The sequence below is a fragment of the Culex pipiens genome, chromosome 1 (assembly GCF_016801865.2).
Source record: "Culex pipiens pallens isolate TS chromosome 1, TS_CPP_V2, whole genome shotgun sequence".
NCBI classification, from domain to species: Eukaryota; Metazoa; Arthropoda; class Insecta; order Diptera; family Culicidae; genus Culex; species Culex pipiens.
The window spans coordinates 52,356,252-52,369,856 of record NC_068937.1 but is presented as its reverse complement, the minus strand read 5'-3'; the positions used below and the strand labels follow the sequence as shown (position 1 = coordinate 52,369,856).

Genomic DNA, 13,605 nt, shown 5'->3' with positions numbered 1-13,605 from the left:
TGATTTTCAAGGACATTCCTAATCTTCTCGACCGTTGCACTTTTCGGCAAATCACATAAAAGAATGGAGAGAAAAAAGTAGTCGCTGAAGGAGGTATGACATAGCGAGCGAAAGAGAGAGGGTGGCAACAAAACCGGCCAAAACTACTTTGAACCATTTGGAACAGCTTTGGGCGTTTTCGCGATGAAAACGACGACCCTCTCTCTCTCTCTCCACGGAGACTGGTAAAGAATGGTTAGAAAAGAAAATCTCACACTCGAAGAAGGGTGCATGCATCGAAGAAAGATAACCAACAAAAAAAAGGCGATCATTCAACAGGTTCGCGAGCCAGCGGGACCCGTGGTCCGCGAAATTTTGGCCCGTATAAAAGCCACTAGAAGTTCCGACTCATCTTCAGTCAGGATTGATTAGTCAATCTAGAAGGAGAGCAGTTCACAGCAGCAGCAGCAGCAGCAGCAAATCTTCGAAATGCGTGCATTTGTGGTGAGTTGGGAGGATACCCGAGAGTGCCCGTAACCCGAAGTGGATTAACCCGGTGAAGAGGCGTTCTGTGTGTTCCGAGTGTTCTACAGCAAATGATCGTTTTTCCTTCGCAGCTTATGTCGGTATGCCTGGCCGTGGCGTCCGCCCAGTTCTTCCAGGGTGGCAACTCGTACTCGGGAGCGTCCAGCGGTGCCCGGTCCGTGTCGGTGACGGCCTCGCCGGTGGCCTACGAGCAGACCGTGCTGGGCGGTGGAAGCTCCGGTGGATTTAGCTCGGTAAGGGAGGTGGTGTGGTGAAAAGTGGCGTTTGCGGACATTTGTAGTGTTCCAAAGGGTCGGGTGGGAGTCTGGGGACATCATTCCGAGCAATTATGAAAGTAGCGGTCGAGTTTGTAGACTCCAGCTCTACGAACTAACCTGCAGGTCAAGGTCATAACCGGAGCGATGTCCCCAAAGCGTCTAATGACTCCTTGGAACGCTGCAAATGTTTTCAAATGTCAGCAACGAACTTCAAAACAACGGTTTCCGATACAAATCGCAACTCTTACAATCAGGGTGGCTCCTTTGGAGGATCTTCCGGATTCGGAGGTGGTGCGTCCTTCTCCGGTGCCCGTTCGGGCTCGTTTGGTGGTGGTTCGTCGTTCGGTGGTGGCTCGTCGTTTGGTGGAGCGTCGGCCGCTGGAGGTGCCCAATACAACACTGGATATCAGGCTGGTCTGGCCGCTGGACGTGCTGCCATCTCTAGCGGAGCCGTAGGTGCCCGATTCGGAGGTGGTTCCTCGTCCTCCTTCGGTGGTGCCTCTTCCTTCGCTGGAGCTGGAGCTTCCTCTGGTGCCGGATTTGGTGGAGCTTCCGGATTCGGAGGTGGAGCTTCCGGATTTGGAGGTGCTTCCGCTGGAGCCAGCGCAAAGGCCGGTGCCCAGGTGAAATTCTTCGTCAAGCCGGAAGTTGTCAAGAAGAACTTCTACTACCACGTTGCTCCGGAAGCCGAGGCCGGAGCCGAAGCTGACGCTCGCGTCGAGATCCAGCCCCAGACCCACTACAAGGTCCTGTTCATCAAGGCCCCGTCCGCTTCGGCCGCCGCCGCTGCCCGTGCCGCCGCTCGTACCCGCACCCAGGAGAAGACCATCGTCTACGTTCTGGTCAAGAACCCCGAGGCCGAGGCCAAGGCCGCTGCCGATGCCGCCGTCGATACCTACGCCAGTGCCAAGCCCGAGGTCTTCTTCATCAAGTACGACGGTGCCAACGCCAAGGCCGGGTAAGATCAACTCCTATCCTGACAAGCTTTTAGTTTGACCTAACCTCAATTTCCCTCCAACAGAGCCTCTGCTGGAGCATCTGCTGGAGCATTCGGAGGAGCTTCCGCTGGAGGTTTCGGAGGTGCTTCCGCTGGATCGTTCGGAGGAGCTTCCGCTTTCGGTGGAGCTGATGCCGGTGCTTTCGGAGGAGCTTTCGGTGGAGCTGACGCCAGCGCTTTCGGAGGAGCTTCCGGAGGAGCTTTCTCGGGACGTGCCGACTTTGGTGGATCTAACGACGCTGTTGTTATTGGCAATGCTGGCGCTTCCGGTTTCGGCGGATCGTCGTCTGGCTTCGGATCGGGATCGTCTTCCGGCTTCGGATCGGGATCGTCGAGCGGAGCGTCGGCCGGATCGAGCTCGTTCCAGCGTAGCTTTGCCTCGGGTGGAACCACCTTCGGTGCCGTCCCGACCTTTGTTTCGGGCTCAAGCGCCAGCGGAACCGCCGTAGCCAGCGGTGGAGCCAACGCCGCCTTCATCGGAAGCACCACCGCCGGGCCGATCTTCTAAGATTCGACCACGGATGCGGATGCTTTCATGGTTGTGATTAGAGCTAACGAAATACCTGACCAAGACTTACGGTTGAACGATTCGGATCACCCTGTTCATGTATAGAGTTCGTAGAACTTTTGCGGTAGTGTAAGCAATGAAACAAACTCGTCTAAATAAGGTAGATTTAATTTTACTTAGGATTTAGCCGCGTAGCGAAGAAGACAAACGGAAGCCAACTTTGTACCATAAAAAATCACAACTATCGTGAAGAAAAACAATGGTAAAAACGAAAACTGTGAAAATAGAAAACATGTCTAGCAAAAAACTGTCTGCTATCTTTTGAGGAATCCATCAAAATTAAACGGGAACTTTTTCGAGTGTAAAGTATAACGAAATAATTTCGACTTTTGTATGCAATGTTGTAAACGATTGCATGCTACATTGGCAAAGATTGTATGCAATACTGATAACAATTATAAACAAACGCATACAATGTGGTCAACAACATGAGACCAAATCGATGAGGTAAAGCAGGTATTAGACTATGACAAACATACAAAAAAACTCGCACTTTTTGGCAGCTGCTTGCAGGCAGCTTTGTTTGTTTGCAGAAACGTCAGCCTGCATACATTTTGAGTTGTTTGCGAGTTTGATACACTGTCAAACACGAAAAAGTGCGAGTTTTTTGGTTTGTTTGTCGTAGTCTAATACCTGCTAAAATAATAATAAATAAACCCAAACATACCTTGAGTTAAATTGAGGTTTTTCCTTTTTCAGATTGTCTTTCTTTTTAGGTTAGACAATTTCTTACTGTCTTGTGCAAAAAACTGCATGAAATATTGTCTGATTGCTTGCAACATCGCATACAATCACAGAAAATTATTTAAAAATTATTCAAATCAACCACAGCGACCTAAAATTTGAATTTTTTTTTTCTAAGAGAAGAGATTTTAAAACTTACCCAAGTTCTTCAGCGTGCGCTTCAGCGACGAAATGGCCTCGTTGTTGCTGCCCGTTTCGACCGTGGTGCAAATCTGGTGCAGCTTCTTGATCATGTACTGGGCCGAATAGGACACCGCGACCGTTGGCAACTTCGAGATGAACTCGTACGAGGCGGCCGTTTCTGTGAGAATGATTTAAAGTGTTTTTTTTTTATATTTTTTAAGATCTGAAAATATTTTTTGATGATGCGAAAAACTTGAAAAAAAAATTAAGACGTATAAAACTTTAAATAAATGTACTGAATCTTTTTCTCACAGTTTAACAAATCTAAAGTTTTTTTTTGTTTGAAAAAGTACAAAAACTTTTTTTTTGCTTTTTGTGAATTTTTGGACACATTCTGAGAAAGCAATATTTGAAAACAACCAAAAGCAAAAAAATCAAACACTTTCATTTAAAAAACGCTTAAACTTTAATTTTCATAAGAAAAAAAAAAACAATATTATTTTACTACCTTCATAGTCCTGATAGGCATCGAAGTTCCATTCACCCTTGTTGGCACCGTGGAAATTGTGTGCTTTGTATTTTTCCTGATAACAAACAAACAAAAAAAGTAAATTAGCATAAACTTTGAAGATAAAAAAAAAACAAGAATATTTTCAACGAACCTCAAAGTGTCCACATGCCCACTCGTACGGCTGCCGGCACGTGCTGGCGTCGGGTCGGGCCCACGAGAGAATCTGGAAAGAGAAAGGCGAAATTAGAGAGTGCGAGAGAGGCAGAGAGCGCGTACCCAGCGCCAACTAGGTTTAACAAAAGGAACGAGGAGTTAGCGGAGACAACAACCTGGCACGGAGGCACGGAAAAACGATGGTGTAATATATAGAAAATATTTCATATAAAAAATATTTTTTTTTCTCGAATTTGGTTAGACCGGAAAATTGGAAAAATCAGGGGGATTTTTTTTCAGAAAACTACAAAGTTTTAAAATCAAAAACAGTTTAATCAATTGAAAACAAGTTGAAATGCATTTTCCATCGTTTAAAATCATATTTAGCATGTTTAGGATCGATTAAACATGTTTTGATTTGTAGGAAAATCCCAATATAAAGCACCGCAGAAAGTTTTTTTTCCGTTGAAAAAAAAACCTCGATACTTAGATATTTTGAAAGCTATTGAATTTTTATATTTTTTGATATTAATTTTGTAACTCTATCCTACACTTATCACTTAAATAAATCATTAACATGAATCACGGAATGAATTGTTGGATTTAATATTTGAGATTTCGTTAATAAAATTATCTATTCATTAATTTATTAATTGGTTAATGGACCACCCTTAAACCCATTCCCAACATCCTGAAGGGTTTACGTATGATTCTTAAAAAAATTGAAATTATTTCTAAAAATAAACTTATCCAAAATTTCCCGATTTGGCCAAAATACAGAAAGACACTGTGGAAAAGAGCTTATATTAGGCAATAGGGTGCCAAGAATAATGAGAAATTTTGGAAAATTCTAGGTGACACTCCCTGGCTCTCTAAAGACCGAGTTGATTTACGGTTGCCACGATCTCTTGAGGTTGGATGGACCATATCGGCTGAAGTTGGGGCTTTTTGGCCCGATTTTGATTATTTCTAATACTAAAATCTAAAACTGACTTTTTTCAATAAAAAAAGCATAAAAACATTATTAACTTTTTAAAATAAACTTTTTGAAAATCGGCTTTTGCCATTCACACGTAACTGGTTTAACGAGTCTTCACGAAAATTTGGGCCGATTTGGTTAGTGTTGAGATATCGTGGAAGCCACTTTTTGAAACTGCAAACGAATCGTCGCTGTTGTTGTACGTGCAATTTGGGCCAAATTGAGTTAAGAACGCTCACAATGCTTCACCTTTTGACCTTCACAGATCCCCAAAATCCGGTTTCAATCCTGAGATATTCAATAAAAACTGAAAAAATTCCGTGAATTGTTGTCGCTCTTCATATGAAAGCAGTTTCAATCTTGTCGTGCTAACTTGACACACCCTGAGAATAGATGTAAGTGCGACAACTGGCCAAAGGGATTTCAGGTCAAAACCCGTTTGACAGAAGTACGAGCCCGACTACTGTAAACATTTGTAATTATAACTCGGGACTCCGGCAACCAAATTCAACCAAACTTCAGGACAATGCATAGAATGGCATGTTGTATTGCGTGCTCTCGTTTTTGTTTATTAAAGGTCAAACATTAAAACGCATTTATCTCGGAATGTCACGGCACGACAGCGTCGATTTGAAGCATTTTTTTGGCCGTGTTCAGCAAAAAGGTTGATTATTTTTGAACTACTCAACGTCTCTTGTTTTTACATTTTTATTTTTTATTTTTTGGATATGCTTTCAGGGAAAATTCTCGGAAGTTTGGTAGGTGAGAATTCGATTCATTTTCATCCAATTTGCAATTCAAAAACAAACATCATTTTGCTAAACCTTTGGTAAAACTCACTTCCTATTAAGGTGAAGCTGTCAATCAATTTTGAAGAAATCTGAACATCTCTCTAAGATGCTCTATATTTATTCCAGATTGCACCAAAATAAATCAGCATATAGTGGTTTACCCTTTTTGAAGCCACTAAAGGAATTTTGGTCAAATTTATAAAATTGTGTGATGCAATCATTGTCGTCCTAGTTAAAAATTATTGAATAATTAAAATTTTCATAACTTTACAAAAATACAAAAATCGGCACAAAGTCTTTGTCTTCGACTCCAGTTCTTCTAAAAAACTCAACCCCAATATCAACTCCCACAAAATTTATTGAAGATAAGCCGACACCGATTTTAACTCTACCTTATGAAGTTTGTGCAACTCCAACTCCGATTTTGACTTCAAAGATTTCGATAACTCCGACTCCGGGTCCGCAAAAAGAACCGATTTCACCAACTCCAGCTCCTACTTCAACTCACACTCCCCAGCCCTGCTTTTTAGAAGCTGAAATCTTATATCTTTATCCTGTTTTGTATTTTTTAATTCATTATGTAAATTTTCTATTTATAAGTTTTCTATTTCTTAATATCAATCAATTTAATATGAATATATCAAAAGATTATTTTTGAAAAGGTCCTGCAAGCAATTGTGTTTCATATGTTTATATAGCACCTATTAAAAAAAAACTCTAGATATTTACATTAGAGCAGTTCTCTACGGAATCGGTCTTTTTTCTTTAATTTTAATTTTTGTATTTTTTAATCCGGCTGAAACTTTTTTAGTGCCTTGGGTATGCCCAAAGAAGCCATTTTGCATCATTAGTTCGTTCATATAATTTTCCATACAAATTGTGCAGCTGTCCATACAAAAATGATATGTGAAAATTCAAAAATCTGTATCTTTTGAAGGAATTTTTTGATCGATTTGGTGTCTTCGGTAAAGTAGAAGGTATGGATATGGACTACACTGAAAAAAAATGATACACGGTAAAAAAAATTTTGGTGATTTTTAATTTAACTTTTTGTCACTAAAACTAGATATGCAAAAAAACACTATTTTTAATTTTTTTTAATTTTTTGATATGTTTTAGAGGACATAAAATGTCAACTTTTCAGAAATTTCCAGAATGGGCAAAAAATCTTTGACCGAGTTATGATTTTTTGAATCAATACAGATTTTTTCAAAAAATCAAAATATTGGTCGCAAAAATTTTTCGACTTCATTTTTCGATGTAAAATTGAATTTGCAATCAAAAAGTACTTTAGTGAATTTTTGATAAAGTGCACCGTTTTCAAGTAATAACCATTTTTAGGTAACTTTTTTGAAAATAGTCGCAGTTTTTAATTTTTTAAAATTAGTGCCCATGTTTGCCCACCTTTGAAAAAAATATTTTCGAAAAGCTGAGAAAATTCTCTGTATTTTGCTTTATTGAACTTTGTTGATACGACCTTTAGTTGCTGAGATATTGCCATGCAAAGGTTAAAAAACAGGAAAATTGATGTTTTCTAAGTCTCACCCAAACAACCCACCATTTTCTAATGTCGATATCTCAGCAACTATAGGTCCGATTTACAATGTTAAAACATGAAACATTCGTGAAATTTTCCGATCTTTTCGAAAAAAAATATTTTCAAAAAATTAAAATCAAGACTAACATTTTAAACGGGCAAAACTTTCAATATTACGCCCATTTGAAATGTTTGTCTTGATTTAAAATTTTTGAAAATATTTTTTTCGAAAAGATCGGAAAATTTCACGAATGTTTCATATTTTCACATTGTAAATCGGACCATTAATTGCTGAGATATCGACATTAGAAAATGGTGGGTTGTTTGGGTGAAACTTAGAAAACATCAATTTTCCTGTTTTTTAACCTTTGCATGGCAATATCCCAGCAACTATGGGTCGTATCAACAAAGTTCAATAAAGCAAAATATAGAGAATTTTCTCAGCTTTTCAAAAATATTTTTTTCAAAGGTGGGCAAACATGGGCACTAATATTAAAAAATAAAAAAACTGCGACTATTTTCAAAAAAGTTACCTAAAAATGGTTATAACTTGAAAACGGTGCACTTTATCAAAAATTCACTAAAGTAATTTTTGATTGCAAATTCAATTTTACATCGAAAAATGAAGTTGAAAATTTTTTGCGACCAATATTGAGATTTTTTGAAAAAATCAGTATTGATTCAAAAAATCTTAACTCGGTCAAAGATTTTTTGCCCATTCTGGAAATTTCTGAAAAGTTGGCATTTGATGTCCTCTAAAACATATCAAAAAATTAAAAAAAATAAAAATAGTGTTTTTTTGCATATCAAGTTTTAGTAACAAAAAGTTAAATTAAAAATCACCAAATAATTTTTACCGTCTATCATTTTTTTTCAGTGTAGTCCATATCCATACCTACAACTTTGCCGAAGACACCAAATCGATAAAAAAATTCCTTCAAAAGATACAGATTTTTGAATTTTCACATATCATTTTTGTATGGACAGCTGCCAAATTTGTATGGAAAATTATATGAACGAACTAATGATGCAAAATGGCTTCTTTGGGCATACCGAAGGCACCAAAAAAGTTTCAGCCGGTTTAAAAAATACAAAAAAAATCGAATGACCGAAATCTCAGAGAATTGCTTATTAGTTTTTTGGATGACATGATAATAATAATAATAGCAGAGTAATATCATCACAATTTTTTCCGTGCGCACAATCTTTACTGCTAGATGTCACCCTGATCACAAGAAAGAAACTGTGTATTGACTAAAAGAAGGTTTCTCTCGCAAAACACGTGAGAGATCTTAATCAACATATTTCTCACTCAATCTCCCACAAATCGTGTATTTTCGTGGTTTCATTCAAGTAGCAGCTGTTCGCACTCATTCATTCACACCTTCTACTCCCAAAACCACCTGTTGAACGTTGATTCAGAATCAGAAGTTTCCCCCTCCTTCAACACACTCTCTTTTGGAATTTCCTCCCCAGAACCCAAGGCATCGTTTAGAAGCATATTTTCTCACCTTCTCCGATTTTTCTTCCTATCCCACTCAAGAATTTCCCCGGGAAAAGCCAAACAAAAGTAGTTCAAAGAACACTTTTCACCTTCAGACTGCCACTTTTCTCCGCTGCTGTCGTCGACACAAAACTTTTTGCCTTTGGTGCGACAAAACCGAGAGAGTTCCAATTTTGCGCTGATATTGCCCTAATTAATTTGACTTTTGCTCGGTGCACTTGATTGGTGGTGCTTATCTACTTGTACTTTTTTTTTGTGTGCCCTTGGTTTCCTTCTTGGCGAAATTTTCACGATTCATTTAACTTCTTTCCATTTCGGAAGCGAATCAAGCGGACTAGTTTTTGCCACCATCAAACTTCGATAAATCATTCCGAAGTTGGATGGACAGGGCGGCGACTTTTTGGTGTCTTTTTCGTGGAGGAGGGAGCGGTCGAGTTGGACGAATTCGGGGGGTAGTAATGGTTTCGGAATTGGATTTCGACTGCTGTCCTTACGGGGAGGTTTTTGGAGTGAGACTATTTAGTTGTTTTATGCCAAGGACAGTGCGAAATGAAGGGGGATTAAGAACAAATTGGCCAATTTTAATTGAGCTTGCATTAAAAACTATTTAGTTTGTTTTAAAAAGCATGAGTAATTGCCATTGCTATCTTTTCAAAAAAGATAAATTGAGTTCGTACAATCCAGTTTTAATTCATATTATTTTTTAAAGATATCATATGCAAGTTTTGAAAATGAAGGCGTTCATTTGAAAGTTTTTTTTTTGGTTTTAATTTCTAAGAATGTTAATTGATAAAATTATCGTCGATAATATTATCGTCTGACGATAACGATAATGGTTATCGTTATCGTTATTTTGATAATTCTATCGGCTATAATCTGATCGCCGTATATTTTTTCTCTTTATTGAAGTATTTTCATTGAATACTAAAATTTTCACAAAATACCGTATTTTTCGAAAATATTAAATTTTTTATGATTTTCAACATGGTTATTAACGAAGCGAAATTTTGTATGATTTTCACTTTATTATAGTTTTTTTTTTGGAAAGCACTAAAATTTTCACAAATTACCGTATTTTTTCGAAAATACTCAAATTTAAAAAAAATGAAATATGGATATCAAAGGGAAATTTCGCATGCCTATTTAATTTTTAGAGTTTTTTTTTAATATTGAAATTTTCACAAAAAACCGTATTTTTGTGAAAATATTAAAATTTTCAAAATTTGCAATATGCAAAACGAAATGAAATTTCGTATACTTCAGTTAGAGTTTTTTTTAAGCTACTATTTTTTTAACAAATAATCGTATGTTTTCGAAAATACTCAAATTTTCAAAATATGCAATATGGGTATCAAACGAAGCAAAATTTTGCATGCTTCATACATACATTCAAATTGGGTACTAAAGCCCTATGTAAATTTTTATGTACAACGGTAAAAAACACGATCAAAAACCATTTCTGATCATTTTTTTTTTCATTTTAAGGCCGATGCAAATATTTAAAAAAGTTTTTGTCCCTCGGCCCTAGCCGAGGTCAAGGGGGGGGCAAAAAAATAAAAAAATATAAAAATTTAAATAACAAGGCATAGTCTTCACATTTAAATGAAAAAAGTGTTTTAAAATGCATTTTACACTAGTTCAGTTGTTTTGCAATCATTAGTTTTCGAAAAATCTAAGATCTGACAAAAACAAAAATTGTATCGAAAAAAAAAGATTTTGCATCGAAAATTTTCAAAAAATCTTAAGATTTTTGAATAAACCCAAACATGCTAAAAATGATTTTAAACGCAGGAGAATGTATTTTAATTTGATTTCAGCTGGTTGCACTTGAATTTTCATTAAAATTTTGAAGTTTATTGTAAAAATATTTTTTTTGCCCCCTGATTTTTCGGGCAAATTTTGAAGGGGGGGGTGACAAAAACTTTTAAAAATATTTGTACCAGCCTAATGCAAAAAAAAAAAAATGACAAGACAACATTTTTTCGATGATAAACTTTGAAAAATATTTGCAACGGCCTTACTACACTTTAAAAAAATAAATTCTTAGAGAAAGCATTGAAAATTTAACATGATATGGTTGAATTAATCGATTTTAGTGAAGTAGGGTATATTTATTCCGTGTACCTATTTTTAACTGAAAAATCTTATTCACAACCTTCAACTTTGTCGAAGATACTAAATCGTTCAGAAAATCCCTTCTCAAGATACAGATATTGGAACATAACATATGACCAGCCGGAAAAATTGTATGGAGTATGGGAAAATTAAATATGCCAAATAGCTTTTTTAACATAGGGCCCTGCATGAACAAAATTTAATCCATGTTAAAAAAATACAAAATTTGAAATCTCAAACAACCTGAGAAATTCTAGAGATTTTCTCAATTGTTATATGCGAATCAACCGAAGCAAAATTTCGTTGTAGATCGAAAAACCCTAATAAAACAATTGGTTTCTAATAGCTCTTGCGACTTTTTAATAAATGATCCGAGACAAGTACCTATCTGTGATGTTTGTATTCTTGTAGTATTAAACATAGTATATTTTCTAATAGATCATTTTAAACGGTAAATTCATTACTAAGTTTTGACCACACCAATGCTTCCCTCCCACTATCACTATTCTAAAACAACACTTTTTTGCTGATCCTGTCCGAAACTTTCCAGATTAAAATCAATCATCGACCGAGTACCTCGTATTCTTCACCATCATTTGCTGCTTGGTAGAAGGAGGCAGTAAAATTGTCGCCATTTCTCGGTGCAAAACATTGGCTTTCTTGTTCCTCCCCCTTAACATCAATCTTCCAAGAATTTGTTCCAGTGTTTCACACAGTTGAAAAATTTAAAGAAGTAGAAGTTGTTGAAATTAGTCTTAAAAATAAACCAAGATTTTTGTCTAAATTTACACAGTTATCTAAAACAATGTTTTCAACTGTGTATTAACCCGTGTAGGCCTGGGTGAAATTGGAATCACTAAAATGGCCATAACTCAGCGAAAACTCAACCAATTTGCATACTTCTTTATTAGTTGGACTCGTTAGAATGTCTATTTTCCGAAAATGACCGGCAGAACCCGGAAATGTTCCGGTGGCCGGAGATATTCCGGTGGGTCACTGGGTCAAACAGGGTCAAAAATGGCCATTTTTGGGTCCCGCACTATTTTGTTAATAGAAATCTTGGAAAAAAACACATTTTTTCATGTTACGATCTTTGTTCTACCAACAGACAATACTGACCATTGATTTTGCACCACCGGGGATGTTCCGGATTGAGCGGGCAGGTTCCCTACCCCGAGGGAACCGGTCAAGGGACGGTCAGAAATAAAACTATTTCTATCATGGCAATATGGGTGTCAAAGTTCATCATTTTCAAAATCAAGCTCATCTATGATCCCCAAAACCACTTTTGGACCGATCTGGCCACTTTGGGACCGGTTCCCGGTACTCCGGTGAAATCCGGAATAAGGCAAATTACGGGATTATTTCTGAACAATTTTTGACTGGGCAATATGGGTGTCAAAGTTCATCATTTTCAAAATTTAGCTCATCCATGATCCCCAGAACCACTTTTGGATCGATCTGGCCACTTTGGGACCGGTTCCCGGTACTCCGGTGGAACCCGGAATATGGCAAATTACGGGATTATTTCTGAATATTTTTTTGCATAGCAATATGGATGTCAAAGTTCATCATTTTCAAAATCAAGCTCATCCATGATCCCCAAAACCACTTTTGGACCGATCTGGCCACTTTGGGACCGGTTCCCGGTACTCCGGTGGAACCCGGAACAAGGCAAATTACGGGATTTTTTCTGAACAATTTTTGACAGGGAAATATGGGTGTCAAAGTTCATCATTTTCAAAATTTTGCTCATCCATGATCCCCAGAACCACTTTTGGATCGATCTGGCCACTTTGGGACCGGTTCCCGGTACTCCGGTGGAACCCGGAATATGGCAAATTACGGGATTATTTCTGAATATTTTTTGGCATAGCAATATGGATGTCAAAGTTCATCATTTTCAAAATCAAGCTCATCCATGATCCCCAAAACCACTTTTGGACCGATCTGGCCACTTTGGGACCGGTTCCCGGTACTCCGGTGAAATCCGGAATAAGGCAAATTACGGGATTATTTCTGAACAATTTTTGACTGGGCAATATGGGTGTCAAAGTTCATCATTTTCAAAATCAAGCTCATCCATGATCCCCAGAACCACTTTTGGATCGATCTGGCCACTTTGGGACCGGTTCCCGGTACTCCGGTGGAACCCGGAATATGGCAAATTACGGGATTATTTCTGAATATTTTTTGGCATAGCAATATGGATGTCAAAGTTCATCATTTTCAAAATCAAGCTCATCCATGATCCCCAAAACCACTTTTGGACCGATCTGGCCACTTTGGGACCGGTTCCCGGTACTCCGGTGAAATCCGGAATAAGGCAAATTACGGGATTATTTCTGAACAATTTTTGACTGGGCAATATGGGTGTCAAAGTTCATCATTTTCAAAATTTAGCTCATCCATGATCCCCAGAACCCCTTTTGGATCGATCTGGCCACTTTGGGACCGGTTCCCGGTACTCCGGTGGAACCCGGAATATGGCAAATTACGGGATTATTTCTGAATATTTTTTGGCATAGCAATATGGATGTCAAAGTTCATCATTTTCAAAATCAAGCTCATCCATGATCCCCAAAACCACTTTTGGACCAATCTGGCCACTTTGGGACCGGTTCCCGGTACTCCGGTGGAACCCGGAACAAGGCAAATTACGGGATTTTTTCTGAACAATTTTTGACAGGGAAATATGGGTGTCAAAGTTCATCATTTTCAAAATTTTGCTCATCCATGATCCCCAGAACCACTTTTGGATCGATCTGGCCACTTTGGGACCGGTTCCCGGTACTCCGGTG

General features: G+C 38.1%; 2 protein-coding genes across 4 annotated transcripts in view; one reads left to right on the top strand and one right to left on the bottom strand.

Moving 5' to 3' along the window:
- The window catches only part of LOC120432411 (protein gone early), a 205,885-nt gene that overhangs the window by 84,105 nt on the left and 108,175 nt on the right, over positions 1-13,605 (bottom strand). For all 3 annotated transcript variants that reach the window (XM_039597623.2, XM_039597628.2, XM_052706359.1), the window contains 3 exons: positions 3,877-3,948; positions 3,723-3,798; positions 3,231-3,392 (listed from right to left, as the gene is read on the bottom strand). In XM_039597623.2, coding sequence (XP_039453557.1) covers positions 3,231-3,392; positions 3,723-3,798; positions 3,877-3,948 — 310 coding nt within the window. The remainder of the gene's footprint in view (positions 1-3,230; positions 3,393-3,722; positions 3,799-3,876; positions 3,949-13,605) is intronic.
- Positions 322-3,049, top strand: LOC120432442 (keratin, type I cytoskeletal 9-like). The gene is made up of 4 exons (XM_039597669.2): positions 322-483; positions 597-758; positions 1,037-1,740; positions 1,804-3,049. Exons 1-4 carry the CDS (start codon positions 469-471, stop codon positions 2,285-2,287), a joined length of 1,365 nt encoding a protein of 454 aa, XP_039453603.1. The 5' UTR covers positions 322-468; the 3' UTR covers positions 2,288-3,049.

Coding starts and splice junctions, on each gene's coding strand:
- LOC120432442 (XM_039597669.2), top strand. Junction 759..1,036: donor GCTCCGGTGGATTTAGCTCG/GTAAGGGAGGTG, acceptor TCTTACAATCAG/GGTGGCTCCTTTGGAGGATC. Junction 1,741..1,803: donor GGTGCCAACGCCAAGGCCGG/GTAAGATCAACT, acceptor TCCCTCCAACAG/AGCCTCTGCTGGAGCATCTG.